General features: G+C 40.7%; 1 protein-coding gene across 2 annotated transcripts in view; it reads right to left on the reverse strand.

Moving 5' to 3' along the window:
• Positions 1 to 16,030, reverse strand: part of anos1b (anosmin 1b) — a 58,552-nt gene extending 42,522 nt beyond the window's left edge. For both annotated transcript variants that reach the window (XM_086047448.1, XM_086047447.1), the window contains exons 1-2: positions 15,711 to 16,030; positions 937 to 984 (exon numbers count right to left, since the gene is read on the reverse strand). In XM_086047448.1, coding sequence (XP_085903574.1) covers positions 937 to 984; positions 15,711 to 15,887 — 225 coding nt within the window. In that variant the 5' untranslated portion in view covers positions 15,888 to 16,030. The remainder of the gene's footprint in view (positions 1 to 936; positions 985 to 15,710) is intronic.
• Between the last annotated feature and the right edge of the window lie 8,355 nt (positions 16,031 to 24,385).

Below are 24,385 nucleotides of genomic sequence, written 5' to 3' on the forward strand. Positions count from 1 at the left end.
TAATTTTATATTAGTGAAGAAAGCTATAAAAATCACACCGTGCTGTGGAGTGTTTTTCTGCCGACGTATTTTCATCAAATGGAAAGAAAATGGCCCGTACCTGATGATAAATGCCAATTCAATGTGGTCCCAAATGAAATACAACACAAATAAGGGCATTTCCTGTACTATATTGCAATGGCCAACCGGCTTTAGTGGTTTCTATTGGTGCACCAGCCAGTGTACATACATTGTGTGCAGTATTTGTCCGAACTTAGTAACAAATGCAACCACTGAGGTGTGATTTGGCCCAGCAGGTAAGATCTGAGAACAGATAGCATTTTGCTCACACATGATATAGGTTTATGTTGGTTTTGATTAATAAAACTTTACAGAATTATTTATGGCTGCATTCTACCTAATATAAAATATATATATATATGTATGAAATATCATCCAATGTGATATTTTGTAAAGTATGGTATCCCCCTCATGAGGAGGTTCATACAGACAGAGACCCATTTTGACCTCCATATTCCTTGGGAAATTTTCATCACATTGCATGATGCAGTGTGTGGCAAAGAATGGAAAATGGCAAAAATGAAATATGTCTTCCAGCTGAGAAAAAGTTATATAAAACCTTGTGAAGCTTAAGAGCCAACACAGACACAGCATCAGTTGGAAAACTTTTCAAAGCAATGATAAAGGCGGATACAGTTCCCAAACAGCAAAAAAAGCATTATTTCATCTATTAAAGTATTCTAACATCATGATGGAAGTACGCATTATTCACACATCTTAGTCAAGCTGAAACAACTCAAGAGTTGCTCGGACACCAAATAACAGAGCAACCTTGGAAGTTTATCAGACAGAAACGCAACGACATGATGCGTGACTGGAATAACGTGAACTGAGGTTAATTCAGTGTTGTAGTTAAACAACATTGGCTGTACTTACCTGTGCACAGCGTCTGTGGTTCTCACACCAAACGAGAACTTGGTCACTCTAGGGGAAGAACAAAAAAGGTATTCAACTTAGGATAAATAAAGCCTTCAGTTACAAATTATAATTCTCTAGTCAGCTCCGAAAAGGTCAGTGCTAAAAGTCGCTTGTTACGGAGCTGAAATGCCAAGAAGCCCATCGTTTCCCAAAGCAGTCACACATTTTGTTCTTTGATTATATGTGATTTATGTTTGTCCCTCAACATTTACACAATTACGGGTCACACATTGTATCTCTCATTGTAAGAAAGTTAAGTATTGCTACTAAAAGAGAAAATTACATAACCTGAACGGTCTTTCAGACACACTAAACTGTTCTGCTCTGACTGCAAAATGAACGGCTGAAGACACTATGTGGTCAAACACTGTCACTTAGTAGGAGTTACTGTATCCTTACGTATGAGTGTGTGTGCGTATGCGTGTGTGCGTGTGTGTGTGTGTGTATGTGTGTACAGTTGTTTAGTGAGTCAAGTCATGCATAAATGGGGCTGCCACACTATCATAACCACTGTGACATGCAGAGGATGACACCTAACATATACTAAGAGCAAAACCTAGGCCACAATCTTTGGACTGTGATAATAAGAATGATGCCATGAAAACATATTTACACTGTAATACTGTATACACAAACAATCTGAACCTTGTAGTGCATGCCTGCATTATAATATTAAAACGTCTGCCAACTTTATTTTGATGGCTGTTGGGGTTATCTACAGGTCCATTCACCAGTGTTTTAAAACACAGGGTCACACATTCTTACATTTGAATGTTAACTCAATTTTATAACCATTGTTAAAAATCAGGACCATGCATGGAAGCTATACCCTTCTTTGAATCCAGGACTGCTTTAAAACACAAGGACACACATCCTGACAGCTGATTTTTTCAACTGAACTTCGGGGCAGCTGTCAAAAATCGTGACCGCTTGTAGATTAATAGACTTTGAGACCTTAAACGCTCCTCTCTATGTGGCTCAGTAGGTTGCACCCCTGACTCTGGACACAGGAGTTTTGGGATGAAGTCTTATGCTGGGACAATCTCAGGAGTTTTTTACTCAATTTTATAGCCACTATTAAAAATGGCCACACTGCTTGGAAGCAAAATTGACCTTCTAAACCCTACCTGAGGTCAGAAATCCTTATATTTGGATTTTTACTCAATTTTACAACTACTGTACTGTTAAAAGTCAGGACTCTGCATGGAGGCCAAACTCTCCTTTGAATCCCTGACTGCTTTATAACACAAGGTCACACATCCTGACAGCTGAATTTTGGGATAGCTGCCAAAAATTGTGAGATTCGAGATTCGAGATTAAACATGTTTTTTTTTTTTCATAGTAGCCAGCAGGGGGAGACTCCACTTGATACAAAAAGAAAATATAGCTAGTAGAAAATTATGTTCATCATTTGTTTAATTAACTTTCACCATGATGCTTTGGTTTTAGATAAAAAAAAATATTTTTCAAATGTTTCTGACAAATATTGTTTGTTAAACTGTTGAAAAAAATAGTAGTGTTTCCAAACCAAACAGAATCATGTGATATTTTTCAAGATAGTAATAAATTACAAAACAAAAATAGCATCAGTTTATTTTCTCAAAAATATTTGACGAAACCCAGAAATATGATTTGAATTTAACCTTTTTATAGACACACACACACACTTTGTTGCCTATAATATTCTTTGTCACCATTACTGTGTGAAGCCGCCATTGAGCCTCAAAACAAGTACACCATCTGAGCACTGTGTGCACAAATTGTATTGTGTACCTGTTTGTTGCCACGTGTATTTCCCTCAAGAGTATTAGCCTGTGTGTATGTGCCTGTGTGTTTGTGTGTATATGTAGTGGGAGGAGAGATAAGTCCTTTTAATGACTAGGCCCTCTCCTAAGTGAGCTGCATTTAGCCTAAAACTGGATGGATGAATGGCTCATCTCTTTGACCACACACACACGCACCCCCACCCCCACACACACACACACCTACACACTCACGCACACATTTACATACACACACACATCTATATTTCACCTTTAATAAGCAGGCATTGTGACTCTGGTGTGAAGGGCTAAAGGATTAAAATTGGGTGTCAAAAGGTCTGAGATTAGGGGTTAAGTGGATTTAACGCTAATAATGGGAATACTAACGCTCAAATGAGATGCAACTTCGAGTTTGGAGTTAAAGTGGGATTGAATGTGCACAGATTAAGACCTTCAAGTCCTCTGGTGTTCCTAGAACAGAGACGGCCACAAGTTGTGGTAGGTGTGAGAAGATTCAGAAACACAGTGATCAATACTTCTTCCTAAATATGTGATTCATACAGACCGCTTAACCCATTCTTTTATGTTTGAAAACTCAAATTAACAATTTTTAAAGATGATCTTAAAGCCTTGCCAGACATTAAAGTAAACTAAGACAATTAACTAGTTTGCCTTTTTTTCTCATATGCTCCACCATAAAAACAATTTCTCAGATGTTTAAAATTTCTTATATTGCACAAGATATGCATACAACGAACTTGTGAAAAATTAGATGAAATATATGAGTCTTTCGCCTTAGGACTTAATGATATTGGTGGTGTGATTACAACTGCCTGACAAAAATCTCTACAAGTTCACAAGGAGATAATGGTGCTAAAAAAACAACCTCAGGGTATAGAGAGACGCAGTGGTGTATTAAAGTAATGATGAACTCTTAAAGATTCAACGAGTGAGGTCTGTTTGAAAGGGTCATGGACAAATTAAAAGATGGTCTCACTTGGGAAACAGGTTAAAACGTGCTGTGAATACATTTTCTGCTTTGATCTTTCACTGCTGTCAGACTGGACTAAGTTCACTGCAATGATATGAAGTGACTAAACTGACTACCAAGCAACATTTGTGTGGCTTGCATAGCAAAGGGAAAGTGTCTGAAGAAGTACTAGTACTGTACAGGATATTTTTGTTTTTTTAATTGAGCCCCTGGTTTGAAGTGGCAGATTTTGTTAAAAGGTTTGGAGCCAAAAGAAACCAAAAAAAAGACAAATGTTTACAATTGATTAAACTATTACTTAACTATTTTGATTTTTTAGATTGTAATCTAGTAGATCAAATTCAATTTGACATTTTTCATCTAATAACACCCATGAACATAAACCAACAGACACTAAGCTAACTGGATTGATTTCATGGCTTTTGGTCACACATTCCACCTGCATTCACAAAAATATTTCTCCATAACATTACAGTGTCATGTCACCATCCCATTGTGCCCTTTCAGAATTGGGTTTATGATGGAACAAAACAACTCGCTGCTTTTAGTGCTTTTGGCATCACTTTCAAATTCCTTTCATTTTACAGAATGCCATTGTAGTTGTGCCAGATGAATGTAGTCGACCTTGTATTAGGGAGGTTTTCAAACTCTGCTCACATCTGCACACTGGAATTCTATCAATCAAAAGCTCTGTGATGCTCAATCAGGATGGCATCAACGCCTGTGGTTTAATCTGCGACTGTCTCCTTTGGAGTGATCCAAGAAAAATATCATACTGTAGCCTATTTTTTTATTTTTTGACTGTTCCTGATCCAAATACAGTAAAGACTGTGTCCCAGTCTTTCTGTCACTCTCTCTGCCTTTTGTGCACTTTATACGCCATAATGTATCCTTCCGGTCTCACATTAACATGAACTCCTGGAGAAAAATGCAATAGTGCTTGAGCTCTGTCATGATCAAATACTGTAGATATTCCAATCAAAGAGCTAATGACATTGAAGAGTTAAACATCTCCATATTTTTAAAGAGACAATATAAAACATCCATTCTTAATCTTTATACCACTGGTTCTTGTCTCTCTTTCTGAGGATTCTTCCATCGAGGGACTTTCATCTACATCAAGTATATTCATCTAAAACAGGGGTCTCAAACTTCGACCCTTGAGGGCCGCTTTCCTGCATGTTTTTGAGGTTTCCTCCTGCAACACACCTGATTCAAATGATCGGGATCGTTATCAGGCCCCTGCAGAACTTGTTGATGAGCTGATTATTTGAATCAGGTGAGTTGCAGGTTGGAAACTTCTAAAACATGCAGGGAAGCGGCCCTTGAGGACTGGAGTTTGAGACCCCTGGTCTAAAATGTATGCATATACACATCCACACAGAGAGGTACGCACAGAATGTTGCAAGTGATGTATGGCTTTAATCATAAAGCTAAAGACTGATTTATACTACTACTACTACGTAGAACGGTAGTCTACAGCAGAGTTAATCATAGACGTGTCATAACATAACTACATGGCCACCCATAACTACTGGAAAAACTGAGAATTGCTCACGTCATGGCATCACATTTCCATATCCAAAAAGGAAATACTCAACAAAGAAATCCCAGAATGACACCACAAGTCACAACACCAACACTTAAGTACAAACAAACACACATCAGGGCTCTGGGTGTCTAGAAATGTGTGCTGTAATAATAACATTGTATAAAAAAAAAAATGAAAACATTTTAAAAATCCAGCAACTATCTTTGCTCGTTCTTACAACGTTGAGTACAAAAGTGATTGAAATGGTAAACTATATTAAATGTCGATCAACGGAGCTGGGCATACCGCCTATGCAAGTGACCGGTTCGCCTCTCCGCCTATGACGGACGCCCCATTTTGTAGGTGCTAAACGATTGATGGGAAACTTTTTTTAAAAAATTGTCGGACTAAGCATAATGTAATTTATGTAATCGTCTACTTTCTCAGAGAAAAGAGGGGATCCTGTCAAAACTAAGCCATTTTAAACTTATAAACTTTTGCGCATTTTAATTTGGGAAGTAAAATAAGTGCCTGTGAGGCTTTGGAAAGTTGTTTGGGCAGAATGATGTAGATACACAAAATAACCGCATAATAGTGCATCTGTTCGAATATGAATATTGTTTTTTTATAGACGGATCAAAATTTAGCGGTAGTTGGCCGCAGTTTGCAGCCGGAAACACTAATGGAAGCCCGTTTAAAATCATAAGCGGACCGGCCCATAGGTGGGTACTATGGCGGTAATCGGACAGCAAAAGGGTACCCTGGCTGTTGGGGGAAGGTGATAAACAAACTGAATTTTTAGTAAAAGGCCCAACTCTGTCCATTAATGCTCTTATCAATTGCAGTAATAGTGTTGAGATGATCCACTTGTAAAATAATCCTCAAGAAGAATTTTAAGGACTTTATCAAGCTCTGGAAATAGGTGAATTTTCTCACATTTACACTTTTTAGTTGATAATAAACATTAATATTAAAATATGTGTTGATAAATATTAGTAGCCTAACTTAAACTGTCAGCTAATACAATCCCCAATTCCAAAAGTTGGGATGTTGTATAAAATACGAATAAAAGCAGAATACAATGATTTGCAAATCATTTTAAAATTTAACTATTACTATTACTTTTATATTATTATTATTACTATAACAGTAAGCAGGCAAGACAACATGTTTCAGAAATGCTACTCTAGGTAGAGAAGGAACATCGCAACGCTATCATCATTTGGTTAAGAATGTACAATATGAATGGAAAAGATACAATGATGAGGCTCAAGAGCCTAAAGCCATTTGACAAGCCAGGAGTCAAGTGAGGTACAGTGCTGATTTTTTTAATAAGTTGTTGATAACAGTGTCTTCACATCGACAAAAATAGTTCATTTTAATTAATAACATGTCATTAAAGGTAATTTGCGAAAATATTTTATTTCACGAGCACATAAACTGGTAACCCCTTGCATTAAACAGTGTCCAAGAAGTGGTTATCAATTTTCAAAAAGGTTGGTGACCCCTGTCCGTGAGACATTTCTTCTGTCAGTGACAGAAGCAACCACAAGAACTGACTCCATGAACAGAATCATTTACCATGAAGGACTTTCTTGATGATCAGGTGTGTCCGCATTACAGTTGTCTAAGTGTAACAGCTTGATAGATAGAGTAGGAAAACAGTGACATAAAAGCACAGAGGGTGCACACTTAAATACAGTATGTATGTGCACATTCATCATGCACATGTAAAGCTGTGGACATGCTTCAGTGTTTGAAACAAGACTGAGATATAAATCACACTTGGACCAGATGCATCACTAAAACGTGTGTTTGCCAGAGACAAGTAAAGTAAGAGTGCATGTGGGTGTTGCGGTTACTTTTTGTGGTCAAGTGTAGTAGAAAGTCTATTTAACATGAGGCATTAACTCCACTAATCAGTCCCAGATGACCAGAGACAAACACCACCATACCGTGTGGGAGTGTGCGTGCACCATGGTTGTAAATGTATCATGACTAACTTCCACTCACCAGAACTCACAAATTCTTCCCAAAAAACTCAAGTCAAAGTCTAACCATTCCCGACAGAAGCCCCTAATTACTCTATATACGTGTACTTTAGTGATTGGGGTTTTTGCAGGGCCACATCCTGAAATACAAAGCATCATAGTAAGGGTTTCAGTTCTACTAGTTTGAAGTACTCCTGGACCACAAAGTTGCAAGTTGCAGACTATATGGATGGAAAAAAGCAGAGGAGCCACTACAAATGAAAAAAATAAAATAAATAAAAAAACAAATGTAAAAGATGCCAGCTTGCTTCCAGAGTATTGCTCTCAAAGAACAGGAAAAGACAGTGAAGCAGTTAAACATCTCCGGATATGCAAACATCTCCATGCTTTGTGTGCAACACGCGCATCCCGACATTATGCATGTTCAAGTATTAATTTGGTATGAATAAGTAAGTTGATTGGACTCTCTAAATTGCCCCTAGGTGTGGTTGTGAGTGCGGATGTTTGTCTTTGTGTGCCCTGCGATTGGCTGGCAACCAATTCAGGGTGTCCCCCGCCTACTGCCCAAAGCCAGCTGGGATAGGCTCCAGCACGCCCCGCGACCCTTGTGAGGATAAGCGGTATAGATAATGGATGGATGGATAAGTACAGCACCGGTATGTATGTATTTCTATCAAATATGTATGTCACATGGGTGGCACGGTGATCGACTGGTTAGCATGTCCGCCTCATAGTACAGAGGTCATGTGTTCGATTCCTGCCCCAGCCTTCCTGTGTGGAATTTACATGTTCTCCCCGTGCATGCGTCGGATTTCTCTGGGTACTCCGGTTTCCTCCCACATTTCAAAAACATGCATGCTAGGTTAATTGATCGCTCTAAATTTGATCTTGGATTGTTAGTGTGTGTGTTTGTTGGTCTTTGTGTGCCCTGCGATTGGCTAGCAACCAGTTCAGGGTTCAGCTGGGATAGGCTCCAGTACGCCCCTTGTGAGGATAAGCATTTAAGATAATGGATCGATGGATGGATGAATGGATGTCACATAATGAAAAATGAATCTATTGCTTGGAGATTATTTTTGACTTGGCCAGCTCTGATATATAATACAATGGAATGTCTGAAGTCAAAGGGCCCTTTTTCTTGCCGAGTGCAAGTCTAGCGCAAAGCGCAGTCTAACAGAGTGGATGGGTGGAGTTTTCTTTGTTTTGGTATTTTGCTAGACTTTACACAGGTAGAATTGGGTCTAACGGGGCATTTGCGCCATTGTGCGCCTTGTGAGATAGTCAAGTCAAATTCATTTATATAGCCCTTAATCACAGGAAAGTCTCAAAGGGCTTCACATATGCACCAAATCATATACTCGACATCCCCTGATCTTAACCCCCAGGAGGGCAAGGGAAAAAAAAAAAAAACATCTGGGGAAAAGTGAGAAACCTTGAGAAGGGACCACAGATGGGGGAATCCCCCTTCCAGGATGATCAGGCTGCAATGGATGCCGAGTGGGCAACACTGAACACACATTAAATATGAGGAGTGAGATAGAAGTAGTCTTTTACCAACCAATCCTCACAGCATCCCTCATGTGCATGAAACTTAGGGTATTACGAGCGCAGTATACCCGAGTACTCTGTGCTTAACATTGAGGAAACTGAAATAGGCCCACTGGGGTTCGCGCATGAGATTGGCAGGTAAACTGCAAGCTCTCCCCTTGTGGATCATGTAGTTGACCGTGCATATGACATGCATGGCCGAATTTACCAACGGGCTTACCTGGGCTTACAGAAATCGGGGGCCTATCAGAATTAAAAAAAAAAAAAAAATTCTGTCAATCACTTTACATTCTTGCCATGAGTTGACCAGGCAACACTGTGCAACGACAACTTGCCGCTACATTACACAAAGCCCGCTCTAGGGGCCTATTGAAAGGCATTAAATTCCATGTTATTCTGTCATTTGTTAATTTGTCAGTCAATCATGTCATCGTGGTATCCGCGGACCAATCACACACCCATACCGTATACTATGACAATTTTCAGCCACTCTCAATATAGAGGAAATTCCCGTTATAGAACTCCCGATGTCACATGACTGATCCCCGCTTGCATTTGTTTGCACAGCTGACAGGACACTAGCGGCGGGAGATTCAGTTATATTCTGTTTCTGTCCAAGTGATCTCATATCTAACTTTGGTGAAAACGACGTAATGAGTGGCCATTGTTGGAATATCACAGACAGGGCTTAAGAAACGCGGCACTCGCCATAATTCCCGTGGGCGAAGAGGGGATGCCGATGGCGGGAGTATCAACCTCCCTGTAGAACAGGCGCGCCGCAGGGTGAAAATGAAATAAAAATATTCTATGTGCCCTGCGATTGGCTGGCAACCAGTCCTAAAGAGGACCAGCGAGTCTGCTTACACGCCAAACCTTTGGTGGACTTACATGCAGCTGATGTTAATATGTTACTTCAAACATTGCCTATACAGTTAATAAAGGTTTTATGAGGGCCACAGTGTGGACTCTGGAGCAAATTATAATTTGGTGTGAACCAAATGATTTTGGTGATATCCATCAAGCCATTTAAATATGAGGAGTGGGAAAAGTATGGGGGCCATATACGGCGGCCTGCTCCATTCTTCATTCTGGCGCACCGATTTACATTATTACCAAATCAAATGTAATCTAATTATTTAGCACTTTTAATACATCATAAATGTAACACAAATAAGTGATAGTGTGAAGACATGGCAAGGAACTGAGGATCCAGGTGAGTGAAAACTACCTGTGGGAGCCATACACACCGAGTGGTGCCAAAACCAACCAGAGAGACCACCACGAGCCGAGTAGACCGAGGTGGACTCTCCACATTATGCGAGTGGAAAGAGAGTACCATCCGCAGGATGACATGCTAATAACTACAATAAAAATATAAATACAATAAAATATGATCAAAACTAACTAGGTAAATAGATAAATTAAGAATCATAAATATATAAATAAATTGTGACCTTGAACGAACCCTGATGAAAAAGCAATATTTGCTAGGTGCGCACACACTTGGAAACCTTCACGGCTCAGTGAGGTACGGCCTAACGATGGTAAAAGCCTGTCTTAGCTACATTCTTGTAACTAAGTAAAGTAAGACGTAATTAACAACGGGATCCTTCAGAACTTGGAGAAAGTGGCCATTCATACTTTTTAATAAAACAATTTCAATGTTCAACAATTTATCACCATCAATAATAAAAATATTGCCTTTGGGAATAATCTACTGTGTAAAAAAACTGTGAAGGAGCATAATGAATAAAAGGTCCTTCCAAACAAAATCTTTGTCCCTGTAAATGTAAAGAACATTTTGCATACAGTTTACAGTTGTCCAAATGCATATCAGATAAGTTGCCTAATTTTAGATCGAAACATTTTTTGGCAAGGAATATAAGCCTGTCTACAACATAGGCTTTCAGCATGTCCTGTCATTTTGTGTTAAGATAAGTGCTTCGGAAATTGGATGGATGGATTATTCAGCCATGGAGAGTTTGTTTCATGTTACTATAATGTTTAGTGACCTTTCGGAGTTTCTCATTGTGTAGCCACACCACCGGAAGTAGTTGTCTAATAAGCAATGGACTGTAAATTGATGGGAATAAACGCTGGTGAAGTATGGAATGTAATTACAGTAGATAAACTATATTACAGACTGTCTGTAGTATATTACATCAGCTGCTCCCATCATTTACGTAATTGGACCAGTATGTGGATGAATGCCATTTGTACGTCTTTGACAATGTCCAACTCCAGAATTGCCAAATTTCCACCAAGCTCATTTGTCATATGTAAAAACTATGTGAAATAATTCAGACTTTTTCCTTCCATGCTACACGCTTTAGTTTCAACAGTTTCATAAATACTTTGCAGCAATCTGTTTCTTGCCTGTTGTGTGGGTTGGGTTTAGAGTTAGGGTCTCCGTGCCATGTTGTCAGTGCAAACAGTGCGTATTAGCAGGCTACCAAAGAGGTAAAAAAAATGCTTAAAAAATTTGAAAAAACAATCGACGTAACCCCAAAAAGCAATTTATCGATTACAATCAATTGTAATTGAATTCCAAATTGTACAACCATAGGTGCATTCAATTTCAGACGTTCCACTGTACTTACTTGGAATGTCTTATCAAGGTTTCAGGTGGCAGTCACCCCCACATCAGCAAAGTATTTCCCTGTTCATCTCACATTCACCCGATCAAATGACATGGAAGCCTATGCTGCCGATATGCTGACTTTCGGCAAACTAATTATCATTCCACCGGGTGCATCTTCAAGGACACAAACTCACTGCCCAGTTTAGTGCAGAGAAGCCTGCCACCATGGCTGCCATGTGCAGCGAGGCTCGTGTCTGCATGAACATCAGGATAAGCCAACGTTTGCACATGCACATCAATGAAAAAATAGACCCCGATATGTTATCGCTGTGGAGTTTTCTTTTTTGGAATGTACAATCAATTAAAAATAAGTAAGAGATAATATACTTAACAGTCAAGCAGAAATGTTGCTTCTGAATCCTCCCAGCTGCCTGAGCTCCCTCCAGCATGAAAGGCAACTGAAATGTTCACCTTTTTTTGTCTTGCGATCCAGGCATTTCATTCTTTTTATGCTTCTGTTTGCTAGTTGTGGGCCCAGTTGTTAGAAAACGAGCAATTTTTTTTTATCAGTTCACAGCAAATGATTGACACTTTGTCAGCCACGCCTTCTGTCTCAAATTAGTTGTTTTTCCTTCGGTGCAGTGGTTTCTTCACAATCAACTTAGAGGTACACAAGAGATTTCACAAATCCTATTTATCATGTACTACTGCCAGGTCATAATGAGAGTTTTAACAAATATGACAAAAAATGTTTTGTTTGTTTTTTCAAATTGCAAACTCCCTGTTTAAAGGAGGAGTCAACCCATATATATTTTTTCCAGGATATGTTCTATTCAGGCCCACTAGTTGAAACAGGGCATTCTGATTAATATTGTGGAATATTTATGGAATAAAGCAAAATCCACCCGTTTTTAGCCATCCTCAGGGGGTGGCCATTTTGTCACTTCTGTCGACTGAAAATGACATCACAGTTGCTCGGGGCTCGGATAATGACCAATCACAGCTCAGCTTGTGTTAACTTCCTCCTTATGCACCCGTGCATGTGCTTATGCATGAAATATCGTACCAGGCTATCTCTACCACTTCCAACAGCTATGGGGCCAGCAAAGTGCACCAAGCTTGAGCAAAGCACGGAGCGCTCCCACTAATCAAACAACCCAGACAGGAGTGAAAAATGTCCAAGTGTTTTATGAATTGCCATGCGTTAGTGTTGTTTCCAATCCCTGCTTGTTCTATTAATCAATCAATGACCTACAGTATATCTGGCATTATCATTTAGGGGTTGTAGCAAGGTGCCAACAATAGATAGGCAACTGCTCAATTAATCAGGTAAATTACTGATACAGGAGTGTAGATTTCCTCTTGACATATCAATGGATGGCAAGACAGCTAGCTAGATAGACCGACAGACATGTCTGTGGGTGTCTACCTGCCTGTGGCTCCATTTCTATCTCTCCCCAGCCTGTCTTCTCGCCTGACTGAGCCGGAACCAGTGCAACCTGACCTTACCGTTGTCTCTGGTCTTTTTCAGAGCATGGCTGGTTGGTGGAACGACCTCTGGTCTGATTACCTACCGCAGACAAACTGACACTAACGGACACACATATACGGTAGGTATACATGAATGTTCTCCCTTAAGACAGGTGGTTCATTCACTCGTTTTGGCTTTCGGCCTTGGCTGGGCCCATCAAGCCATCAGCACCACAAACCTATGAGTGTTTCAAACGGTCTAATCTACTGCATATGAAAAAAGACCCAACTAAACCGAAGAAGCTGATAGTTTTTTTGTCTGTTTGTTTTTTGCACTAGTTATAGTTTCAGACATTTACATCGAAGTAGAATTCAGAATGAAGACAGCATACCAACTTATATGTGAGCAAACAAAAGAGCTAAATTTAAGCTATGACACCATACTAGAAAAAGTATTGGAAAACTCAGAGAGGCGGCCGAAAGTGAGGTGCCGGGATTCACATTCTATTGGCTAGACTTTAGCCACACACACTTGAGTGAGCCACAAACACAGGGTTCGCTGACATGAAGCCAGAGCAAGAATGTGTGCTTGAGTCAGTGTGTGGTGACAGGGAAAGATGAGGAAAAACTTGATTTTCTCCAGCTATTGTTAGAGTTTCTGGTGATGTTATAAAATATAAAAGTTCTTTGATTTCAAATGTTGTGGTCATTAAATAAATGAATTCTTTCAGGGTCTCAATTTCTCACTAATCAGTCACTCAGTCAGTTGTCCTATAAAAGCTTGAAGGAGTGACACTGCGGCTCACCAGGATCTTGCTGCAATAAGATAGATGTTTCCTCGTTTGAGCAACGTTTCTTTTGTAAAGAACAAACATCTGGAGAAAAAAAAACACACATTCAAGCACTTCATTGATCTTTGTTGCTTACCTGCCTGCCAATCAACAGACAAATGGAAACTGAGAGGTTGCTGAGGCAGAAATAAAAATATGATTTTGCAATGGACTGAATTTGAAACCACACCCTAATTCTCTCAGTAATGACGATTATGTTAAGACTGCACACATTGACGGATCATAATTTACACGTTATCTAGTCATCACCCTCAGATGTGGAGCACTGAATATAATATATACTTAACATGTTACGCAAAGGTCATATATCTTGGTAATTATAGTTAATAAAGCAGCACTATATCACTCTTGGTAACATGTAAAATATGGCTCAGCATTGGGGGATTTTGCACATGACATGAACATAACGTTATTTCCACGGCGGAATATTTGAGGGCAGTGGATGGATAACTGCACGCACTCCGAACTCAGACACCCAAGTAAAATGACAGAGGATAAATACAGAGTATATAGAAAACGTGGCATTATTTCTCAAGGCAGTGGGCAGTTTGCTGCACAGTGCACCACAGAGTTCAGTTGACAAACTGTAAACAAAGTTCTGGAAGCCTTGTGGCATATTGTTAGCAGCAGAATGTTGCAGACAAAGTGAGGAAATCCTGGTGGTGAGAGCACATCGGCTAAAAACAGCAAACAAACTCACAGGCAGCGTTACTGGGCTGTTTCATGTTGGACATCTGACTATTGCACTCCACTTTATAATATGTTTCCTTTCTCACACCTCCATTCGAGAGACTCCAGCACACACACGCACGCACACCCCCACACACCTTACTGGAAGAGAGTCATCTCGGGGCCACTCTCATTACCAATGGCACAGGTGGTGGGAGTCTATTCTGCAAGGAGGAGGACCAGACCAAACCGTGTTTTTATACGTCAACATGTGCCCCCACCCCACCATTAGAGCCATTGGGGCTGAACTTTGTGGTTAATGACTTTCCCACCCACTACACACCATGCACATGTTGAAGCTGTTAACGTTAAGTGGCTTTTCAAACTTGGTAATGTCCTAATGTCCCTGTTAATCTAGCATTCCACACAACAAAGGATGCAGACATGGGACAGAAATTTGAGAAAGGTGACTCATTTTGTCAGCTACAAACATTAAGAAACAGCAAAGTTGGTTTTATATACACTTCTAAGAACTGCATGGTCAACAATTGTACAAGATAAAAATTAAAACAGCCCAGTGGAAACCGCATTAGAAGCAAATAAATTAAGCAATATCCCTGAATTATTCTGATTAATCAGCTGTAAAAAAATTAGTCATGTAACAAAAATTATTAAATTGTACTAATCAATATTGTAACTTGCCGTTTTGAAATTTACATTCCACTATGTACACCTGTTATCATGGCTTCCATAAATCAATGAGAAGTTGATTTGTAATGTGCGCAATAATTTTCAGAATTTAGGTACATAAACAAAAATATTAGGAATGTTATGCACGATCTTACACAATACAATACTATACAATCATATCAGACATTTTGTCTTTTCCAAAAGAAATGCTCAGTTTTGATGACACATGACAGATGTATGCATTAAGAATATGAATGTTTTTGTGTTTGTAGTTTGCTTGGGTGCAGAATGGCTTTGAATCACACTGATGAGTTACCTTATACGGCAACATGGCATGGGTAAAATATTAGAAACAGCTCTGTCACCATGTTTAAGTAAAATCAACAATGTCAAAAAACGATTACTCAACATCCAGTACTATTGATAGATAGATAGATAGATAGATAGATAGATAGATAGATAGATAGATAGATAGATAGATAGATAGATAGATAGATAGATAGATAGATAGATAGATAGATAGATAGATAGATAGATAGATAGAACTAAAGGACGTGTACGTACACTTGAACTAATTGAAACCTTGCTCTGGCATCATAGTTTCAACAAGAATTTATCAGAAAGTCAGACATTGATCATCTACTGACCTGGAAGTGTCTGAATGCAGCAGTAATCTGAGTCATGTGCAAGGTGAGACACCTGGAGGTGCATCTGGCGCTGTTCATCTTCTCCTCAACATCCTCCTGCTCCGCCGAACTCCGGCGAGCGCGCGTCACCGCCAGGACCGCGCACAGGACCACCAAAACGGCCCCACGAACTGACATGACACCAGGCGAGAGAATAAGAACTGCAATGATTAAATTGTAAGTGGGAATTCCAGCTCTTCTAGCTCCCGTTATGTGTTTGTGTCCTCAGTGGTTAGTGCCTGCCAGTGACAGCCAGCAGCAAGGGAGTAATGCAGGCTGCTCGTGGCCACGCCCACCACAGAGGCAAGTGCAGCCCCCTGGGTTAAGGTTGCTACTCGGGATTAGGCACACCTGGCGACAAAAGTCTAACAACTGCGGCCATAAAATGTAACAGGTGCGGCAGGATTTTTCTTACTCACTTGTTGGCCTTTTTAACAGTTTTGTTTGTGTAGTGTAATGGTATGTGTTAATTCAATTGTAGCCTACTATTTTTGTTTGTGGATGGCTGGCGAACATCTTGCCAACGTTTGCGACCTTGAGCGAACCCTGACAAGAAATCAATGTTTGCTACCTTTCAAACCTTCACCCCTCAGTGGGATACGGGCTACTTGACTTCACCAAGGCTATCCAAACTATGGCGCAGGGGTCATTTACATGCATTTTTAAAGGTCCGCTTTAATACGGTTTTAAAGGGAAGTCAAACCATTTTTTTTTACAATATTTTATATATAATATGTTCTATGCAGCCCCACTATTCTAAACACAGCATTCTGATTGATACCGTGTTTGTGTTACCTGAGCAACTGTGATGTAATTTTCAGTCGACAGAAGTGACTCAATGGGATAAGATGGCTAAAAAAAGAATGCATTTTGCTGCTTCAATCATATTCCACAAACGCAATATTAATCAGAATAACTTGGTTCGACTAGTGAAGATAGACCAGATTATTGACAATTACGAACATCACGATGCAACGCACCTTCGTCGGTGAAAACAACCCACCGTGTTGTATTGCTTTTGCCTGTGACTAGCATATAAACCTCACTGAAACCATGCCTATATGTTCTTGTGCGGTTGGATAGTCCAACCATAACATGATGGAAACTAAGTCATCATTCCATATTACTGTGTGGACCCTGAACGCCGGAGAAAGTGGGTAAACAAAGTAAAGAGAGTAGAACTGGACGGTTCGGAATGGAAGCTAACCAAGAACGCTTTGTAGGTAGCACTTCATAAATGGTAAGAATTGTTCTCGAGTGTGATAAAATGTACTGTTTGCTTTCCTACATATTTTAGGCTTTGACCAGTTTGCATCGTTATCTATACAAATGTAGTAAAAAAAATCAAATGACAGCGACCCAAAGTTCAATGCGTTTCAATGAGGGGAGAGTTTGTTTTCCCCTACTAGAGCGCCATCTTGACTTGTAACGTAATTTTGATGGAAAGCCGGTACTGTCAATGGTAAAGAAAATGTTTGTGTTGACTTCCACTTTAAGATGACTGCATTGGCTGCCGTGTGTTTCAGGATTGATTTTATGTTTCTTTTGCTAATTTTTAAGTGTCTTTACTGTCTTGGGCCACCTTATCACATATGCTTTTATTATCAACCCTTGTGGGTCTTGAGGTCCTCTTGCACCTGCCTTTTGTTCCCAATGCTTGACCAAAAACATAGAAGAGGCTGCATTCAGCCATTACGGCCCATGCCTCTGGAACAGCTTGCCAGAGGGCATCAGCACAGCAGAGACTGTTATTTTTAAAAGGAGGCTCAAGACTTACCTATTTAGTTGAGCTTTTAACAGGTATATTTATTAATTATTTTCACATTTTACCTCTTGTATTTACCTTTCTTACCACAGTCTGCTTGTGGTGGTCTCTGTGACGGCATCCTCACTGGTGGACTATGGCTCATCTCAGTGTGGACTGCTCATGCAGATTACTTTTGTCATCTGGATCCTCAGTGCCTTGCCATGTCTCGACAATGTCACTTAATATGTGTTGTGTGTGTCTGTGTACATCTGGGTGGCCTGTTCATATAGGTATGTATGTCCTTACATGTGGGGAAGATAGGGGTGGATTTCTGTATGTATGTGGTTTTTTTTCTTCTTTTCTCATCTCTCTTTTGATTGCTTTTGTCTTGGTACCTGACTTTGTGTTGCATTTTTAATGTATGAAAAGTGCTATATACTGTGCAGGATTAAAATTTTATTTGATTGGACATTATTTTAAGAAGGGGACGATCTTGATTAATTATATTGTCAGTAATTATTTGTTTGTTTTCACAATATAGTCCTGAGTTTTAATTTTACTTTTGAGATCTTGAGATCGTTTTTGTTTTTTTTGTTTTTTTATAGCTTTGCTGAAGGACCATACAAGCCATTCAGAAATTCTTTCAACTGAAACTTATATTTGTGCTTGAAATTGCCCCACTGAAAATATTTCTGGACAGAAAAATACAGTTGTTCTTTTGTTATATTGTTGTATTTTCATTCTTTAATAAAATCCTTGCTTCAGGTCCCTGGGATTAACCTTCAAAAGTTGCTCCCCAAAATTAGAAAGTTGTTCCTCAAATTAAGTAATTGATTAGAAAAACTGCTCCTAAAAAAAAACTTAATTAAAACACAATAACGTATAAGATGCAACCAGTGATACTCGACAATTTTAGAACTGTGCTATAAGAGCTTAAAGACATTCTTTGTAAGTTGTACAGTAGTTCAGGTAAATGCAGTTCCTTTACTTTTAAACAATTTGCAACCCCCTCACATGCTCATGCTTGTATTTAGGTGTTTATCTTACATGCTGTGGCTCCCTTGTGCAATACTAAACTCCAGACTTCCAGTTGGAGTCCATTTCATTTTTTAAAACCCTTATGAGAACAAGCCTCAGGCTTCATCAATGTCACTGACATGGGATAAAAGATCACAAGAAACCATTCAAGACAGAAACAGCCAATTCTTCCACATTGGCAGGCTGTTGTTCCAGACCTATTAACACTTTTCCCGTGGTGGAAGAAGTATCAGATCATTGACTTTAACAACGCTCATAATAATGCTGTCTTGGTCTTTTGGACTGTTGGGTTAATGTTATACGAGGCACTATTAGTCTGAAGCATCAGTGTGTTGCTGCTGGGTAAGATGCTTTGAAGTACTTTTTTTTTCTCTTACAGTTTTATATCCAAGGCCACTAGATAAATCCAAGACTTTCAAGATGATTCATGAAAGACAGAAAAAACTCTGTTTTCATTTTTTCCTCTTACCATTTGATATTTATTAAAATGAAACAGTGTAAATCATTTTGATGGGTGAAGCATGATTTGGTGGACACTGTGTGATGCAGAATATACACTGCTTTTTGTATTTCACAGAAAAAAATAACAGCCTATTGGCATACCACCATCATTATTTATGAATTTTATCCTTCGTGTTTCAAATGCTGCTAGTAATGTTGAAAATGTTTGTCTGTAAGAATGTCCATCCATTCTCTGTACCGCTTACCAGGATCACAGGTGAGCTGGAGCCTTTCCCAGCTGACTTTGGGCGAGAGGCGGGTATCACCCTGAACTGAATCGGTTAAAAATGTACTAAATCTAAGGTATATATACTGTACCTCAAAACCGGGTTACTGCAATTAAATAAGCATGAACAGTTGTTGTTTTTTTTGGAAGGGTCTTTTGTCTCCTTTCAAAAACAAAAGTGGAGTTAGAGATCATAAGAAAAGTGTATGTCAAACTGCAACCAAAATAATAAACATTATATGAATACCTTTCTGACAATGTCAATATCAGGCATTATTATCTTTGTAAATAAATTCAGTTTGTAAATATTTGGAAATAATCAACCTTAACAATTGTGTTCCGCAAGGCTTTGTTCTAAGCCCAGTCTTAAACACACTGTACACCAACCTCAGTTCCAAAACTGGTTTTATCATCAACATCAGCAATAATAACGAGGCACCGTACAGTGAGTGGGTCCAAGCACTAACGGCCTGGTGCAGTGTTACCACCTCAACTTCAACACCAAGAAGACTTAAAGAAGCCATCATTAACTTCCGGAACGGACGTCGAGGACCACAAAGCACTCGAGCCTGAATCTCAGCGGCGAAGAAGGTCCTGGGCTGGGCTGGAAACACCACCCACATCAGCGTTGTCACTTCTTTCTGAGCACACTGACAAGGAACAAGTCTTTCCACTTCTGCTGAAGAACTTTTATCACTGCACCATAGTATCCTGACGCATGGATGTACAGTATGTTAGCAAGCTGCACTGCATCTGAGAAAAAACAATTGCAGTGGATTATCAAGATGGTTCGGGTCATCATCCACTCCTAGGGTTGCCAACCATTCATTGAAAAATGGAATCGTCCCGTATTTAGGTACGTCAGTACGCGTCCCGTGTATATCAGGATACAGAATCCGCTTATCTTATTGGTCGACGTAATGTCACTTGCCAAAGTAGACAGCGGAAGTCAACAAAGCAGTATGACAAATTTGTTGTCCACCAGGCAACGCCAGAGATAGATATGGTATGTAAAGAACGATTTGGGTTTTTTTAAATTCTCCGATCAAGGTTAATATGGGAATGTGCAATGAATGCCAGCATTGTATGGACAAACAACATATGATAACTTTGGGGTGGAATAAACAAGTACAATTGATTGACAAGTACGTTAAATAGATTAATAATACATAAACATTATACATTGATGAATAATCGATAAAGAATACACACACAGCCTTACATTTAGTACAAGTTCAAACAGATGTGCATATTTTTTTTACTGTACAGGCAGTCGATATACTACACTAATAAAAAAAAATTTACATTATTTTTCTCTTTTATGAAAAATAAGTGGACAAATATGTGAAAATGTTCTGCTGAACTGATGATGATGAGGTGAGCTCATTTTGAGCCTCAACTATGACATGTCTTGCTCAGTGTTTTAATCTGCAGTAGTCAAAGATGTTTCTGCCAAGGCAGAAAGCTCTTTGCCCTTGGCAACACATAGTGAAAATTCTGATTGGATGACAATACAACCTTCTAAATTGCAGATTAATAATTATAGTATATATATATATGAATTAATTGCAAATATCATTACTTTATCTTGAGGATCAATACTTAAAATTGAGCACTTTGGATCGGAATATCGATATTTTGGTATCGATGGGCCCAGCCCTAGTTGAAGGCAGCCAGGTCGGCCGTCCCTGCCGATGAGGTGTCCCTTTTTTATTTTTCAGGGAGTTGGCAACACTATCCACTCCCCACTCCCATGCTTAGATGAGATCTATTCAGCTGCCTCCTTCACCGGGCCTTAAAAATCTGGGACTCTACCACCATTGAACAATCTGTATTCCCCAGCCTCCCCTCGAGGAGACTCAGAGTCGTGAAAACCTGTACCAAGAATAGCTTCTTGCCCATAGCTGTGAAGAGACTGGTGTATGAATCATTATTCCCTTAAAATACAACAGCACTTTATTTAATAACTTAGTTATTTAACTAAGATTTTAATTTTATATCTTGCTGCTATATGAGAGATGCTACCAAACACATTTTTGGAGTCTTTTTATACAATGATAATAAATTGTCTTCATCTTCTTCTTCTGTAAAGTCAGTATTTTGATACACATTTACATTACAGATCGACTGTGCAGGTGGACCAAACATTCTGTCCCGTAGGTAAGAAATGCAAAATGTGAGGGTTGGTGTGTCATGTGTGTCATGCATGTCATAGTTTATAATGTCTTCTCCCTATCCCTTCTGCAATCCAGGCAGTCCAAATTTTGAAGCAATATAGGCCTACTGTACAGCTACACATACAGTAGTTGACCATTATCCAAATGCCCAAAAGATTATTGTCATATTTTGTTTAAACACAGTACTTAGATTTCTGACTAAACCATTAGTGGCACAAAAACCCTTCCCCACACATACTTACAACATTACATACACACATGGGCTTGTGATCATTCACAAACACGCAACTAAAGCGTTTGCTGTCTGTCCAAGTTTGCTCGTTGATTGAATCCAAATGTTGTTGAATTAACTTGAAAGAGGGCAACGTTTCAACAAGAGTGTCAAACAACAAGAAGGATGTCCAGAAATAGGGACGGGATGGTTGGCTGATTAGCAGATTTGAAGCATACATTTGTTTTTACATATTTGTCAATAGAAAACAGTAAAGAGGTGAACAAAGACTTGACTGTCATCATTTGTATTTCAACTCACTCAAAAAGTAAAACAATACAGTGTGGTGTTTGCTGGCAAAATTCCCCCACGGAACTAAAGGTTGAGGAATGTGTTGGGGGACGAGTTGGTTTGGGGGCTGCAACTTCCATGGAGTTAGCTTTCTTCCTGTTTTTCCCTAAGTGATGTTCAGTAAAGTCTTCTGTGATACACCTCATTCGTCTCCTTTCCTTCTGCGCCACACTGGTGACCCCGATGTCAGTACTGAAGTTTCAGTGGCTGTATCGAACATGGCGACAAGTAACGTTGTTCTCAAGTTGCCGGAGTTTTGGGAGGCATCCGCGACGGTTCGCTGGTTCGCACAGACAGAGGCTCAATTTGCCCTGTGCGGGATTGCTGATGATGACACGCACTACTACTACGTTGTTTCAGCACTAGGGGGTGCCACTGCCGCAAGAGTGGTGGGCTTCATTACAGCTCGGTCTAAGTATGCAGCGTTCAAGGCTCTTCTCCTCCAGACCTTCGAGCTGTCACGATCGGAGTGTGCTGGACGTCCTTTTGCTATCAACATACTGGGGGACAGTAAGCCTTCTGAGTTTATGGAGAAGATGCTGAACCTCCTTGGCGATGAGGTACCTAATTACCTTTTAATTAACCTTTTTATTGAATTGTTTCTCCGCCACATGCCACCACATGTTTGGACTGCGCTTGCCAACACAACGATCACCGAACCCCGTGCTCTAGCGGAGGAGGCGGACCGCTTCTTCCTCGCTACCCAGCATTTCGCTCCCGACGTGCTGGCCCCGACGCGCAGCTACAAACTCGCCGGACAATGGGGCACGGGTGAGCAAGGGTTCCGCTACCATTGACAGCAGTGACACCCAGGGCATGTGCTATTTTCATGCCCGCTACTATGGCTAAGAGGTGCCGCCCTCCTTGCAGTTTTGGCGCTGCGGGAAACGCATAAACCTGCGCCCAATAGCAGCCATGGGCGCAGGTGTGAAAAAGCGGCTGTTGTTTGTCAGAGACATTCTTTCCGGCCTAAAGTTCCTCTGTGACACTGGTGATACGCGGAGTGTACTGCTTGCCATGGCAAGCGACGCTGCTGGCGGAACACATGGCCCACACGTCTTCTGCAAACGACACCCCCATCCGCTCTTATGGCACGAGGGCTGTGGACTTGTGTTTCAGCCGCCGACGATACACATAGAACTTCGTCACGGCCGACCTCTCCTTTCCACTCATTGGCGCCGACTTCCTGTGTGCACACAGTCTGTTGGTGGATATCAAGGGTGGCTGCTTAGTGGATGCACGAACTTTCTACTCGATACCTTGTGTCCGCGACAAGGCGACATATGACAGTCTATCCAGCTCGCTCTCTGAAGGTGACAAGTTCCAGCGCCTCCTGAACGAGTTCCCCAGTTTGACTCGGTCATTCGACATTCTCCGCTACCACATCGAAACACGGAGACCGCCTGTCCACACTAAAGCCCGACGCCTCAATCCTGACAGACTGGCAGTTGCCAAATCAAAGTTTGCAAACTTGGAACTGCTGGAAATCATCCGGCGCTCGGACAGCCCGTGGGCCTCGCCTCTCCACATCATGCCTAAGCCGGATGGTGGTGGTGACTACCGCTTCCTTAATGACGCGACCACGCCCGACCGCTACCTAGATCCCCACATCCAGGATTTCTCTGTGCACCTGGCAGGAAAGCGGGTATTCTCCAAGGTGGACTTTGTGCGCAGTTATCACCAGGTTCCAGTGCATCCCTCAGATATCCCCAAAACGGCTGTGGTGACTCCATTTGGGCTGTTTGAATTCTCGAAGATGCCTTTTGGCTTGAAAAACGTGGCACAGATGTTTCAGAGGTTGATGGACACAGTGCTCGGACATATGTCCTTCATTTTTGTTTATTTGGACGATATACTCGTTGCCAGCTCCTCAGTGGATGAGCACAATGTACATCTGAGGGACCTCTTTACAAGACTCGCCGCACACGCCTTGATCATTAACCCGACCAAATGCCTTGAGTTGCCGTCCATCCAATTCCTGGGGCATCTTTGACACGAAGACCGCCTTCAAGGCAGCCATAGGTTGTGCCACAATGTTGGCCCACCCATCACCAACGGCCCCGGTCGCAGTCACGACGAACGCCTCGGATCTGTGCAGTGCATGAACAGTGGGTGGATGGGGCCTGGCAGCCGCTGGCCTTTTTTAGTCGTCGGTTGACTCCTAGAGAGCGTAAATATAGCACCTTTGACAGGGAGCTCCTCGGCCTCTTCTTGGCGGTCCGCCATTTCCGTTTTTTGCTGGAGTGTCGCCCCTTCACAGCGTTTGTGGACCACAAGCCGCTCACGTTCTACATGTCCAAGATGGCGGAACCGTGGTCCACTCGTCAACAGCGGCAGTTGTCATTCATGTTGCTGGTAGGTCCAACGTGGTAGCAGACTGCCTCT

This window comes from Filicampus tigris, chromosome 12 (genome assembly GCF_054856515.1).
Source record: "Filicampus tigris isolate MCC_2025a chromosome 12, RoL_Ftig_1.0, whole genome shotgun sequence".
In the NCBI taxonomy this organism is placed as follows: Eukaryota; Metazoa; Chordata; class Actinopteri; order Syngnathiformes; family Syngnathidae; genus Filicampus; species Filicampus tigris.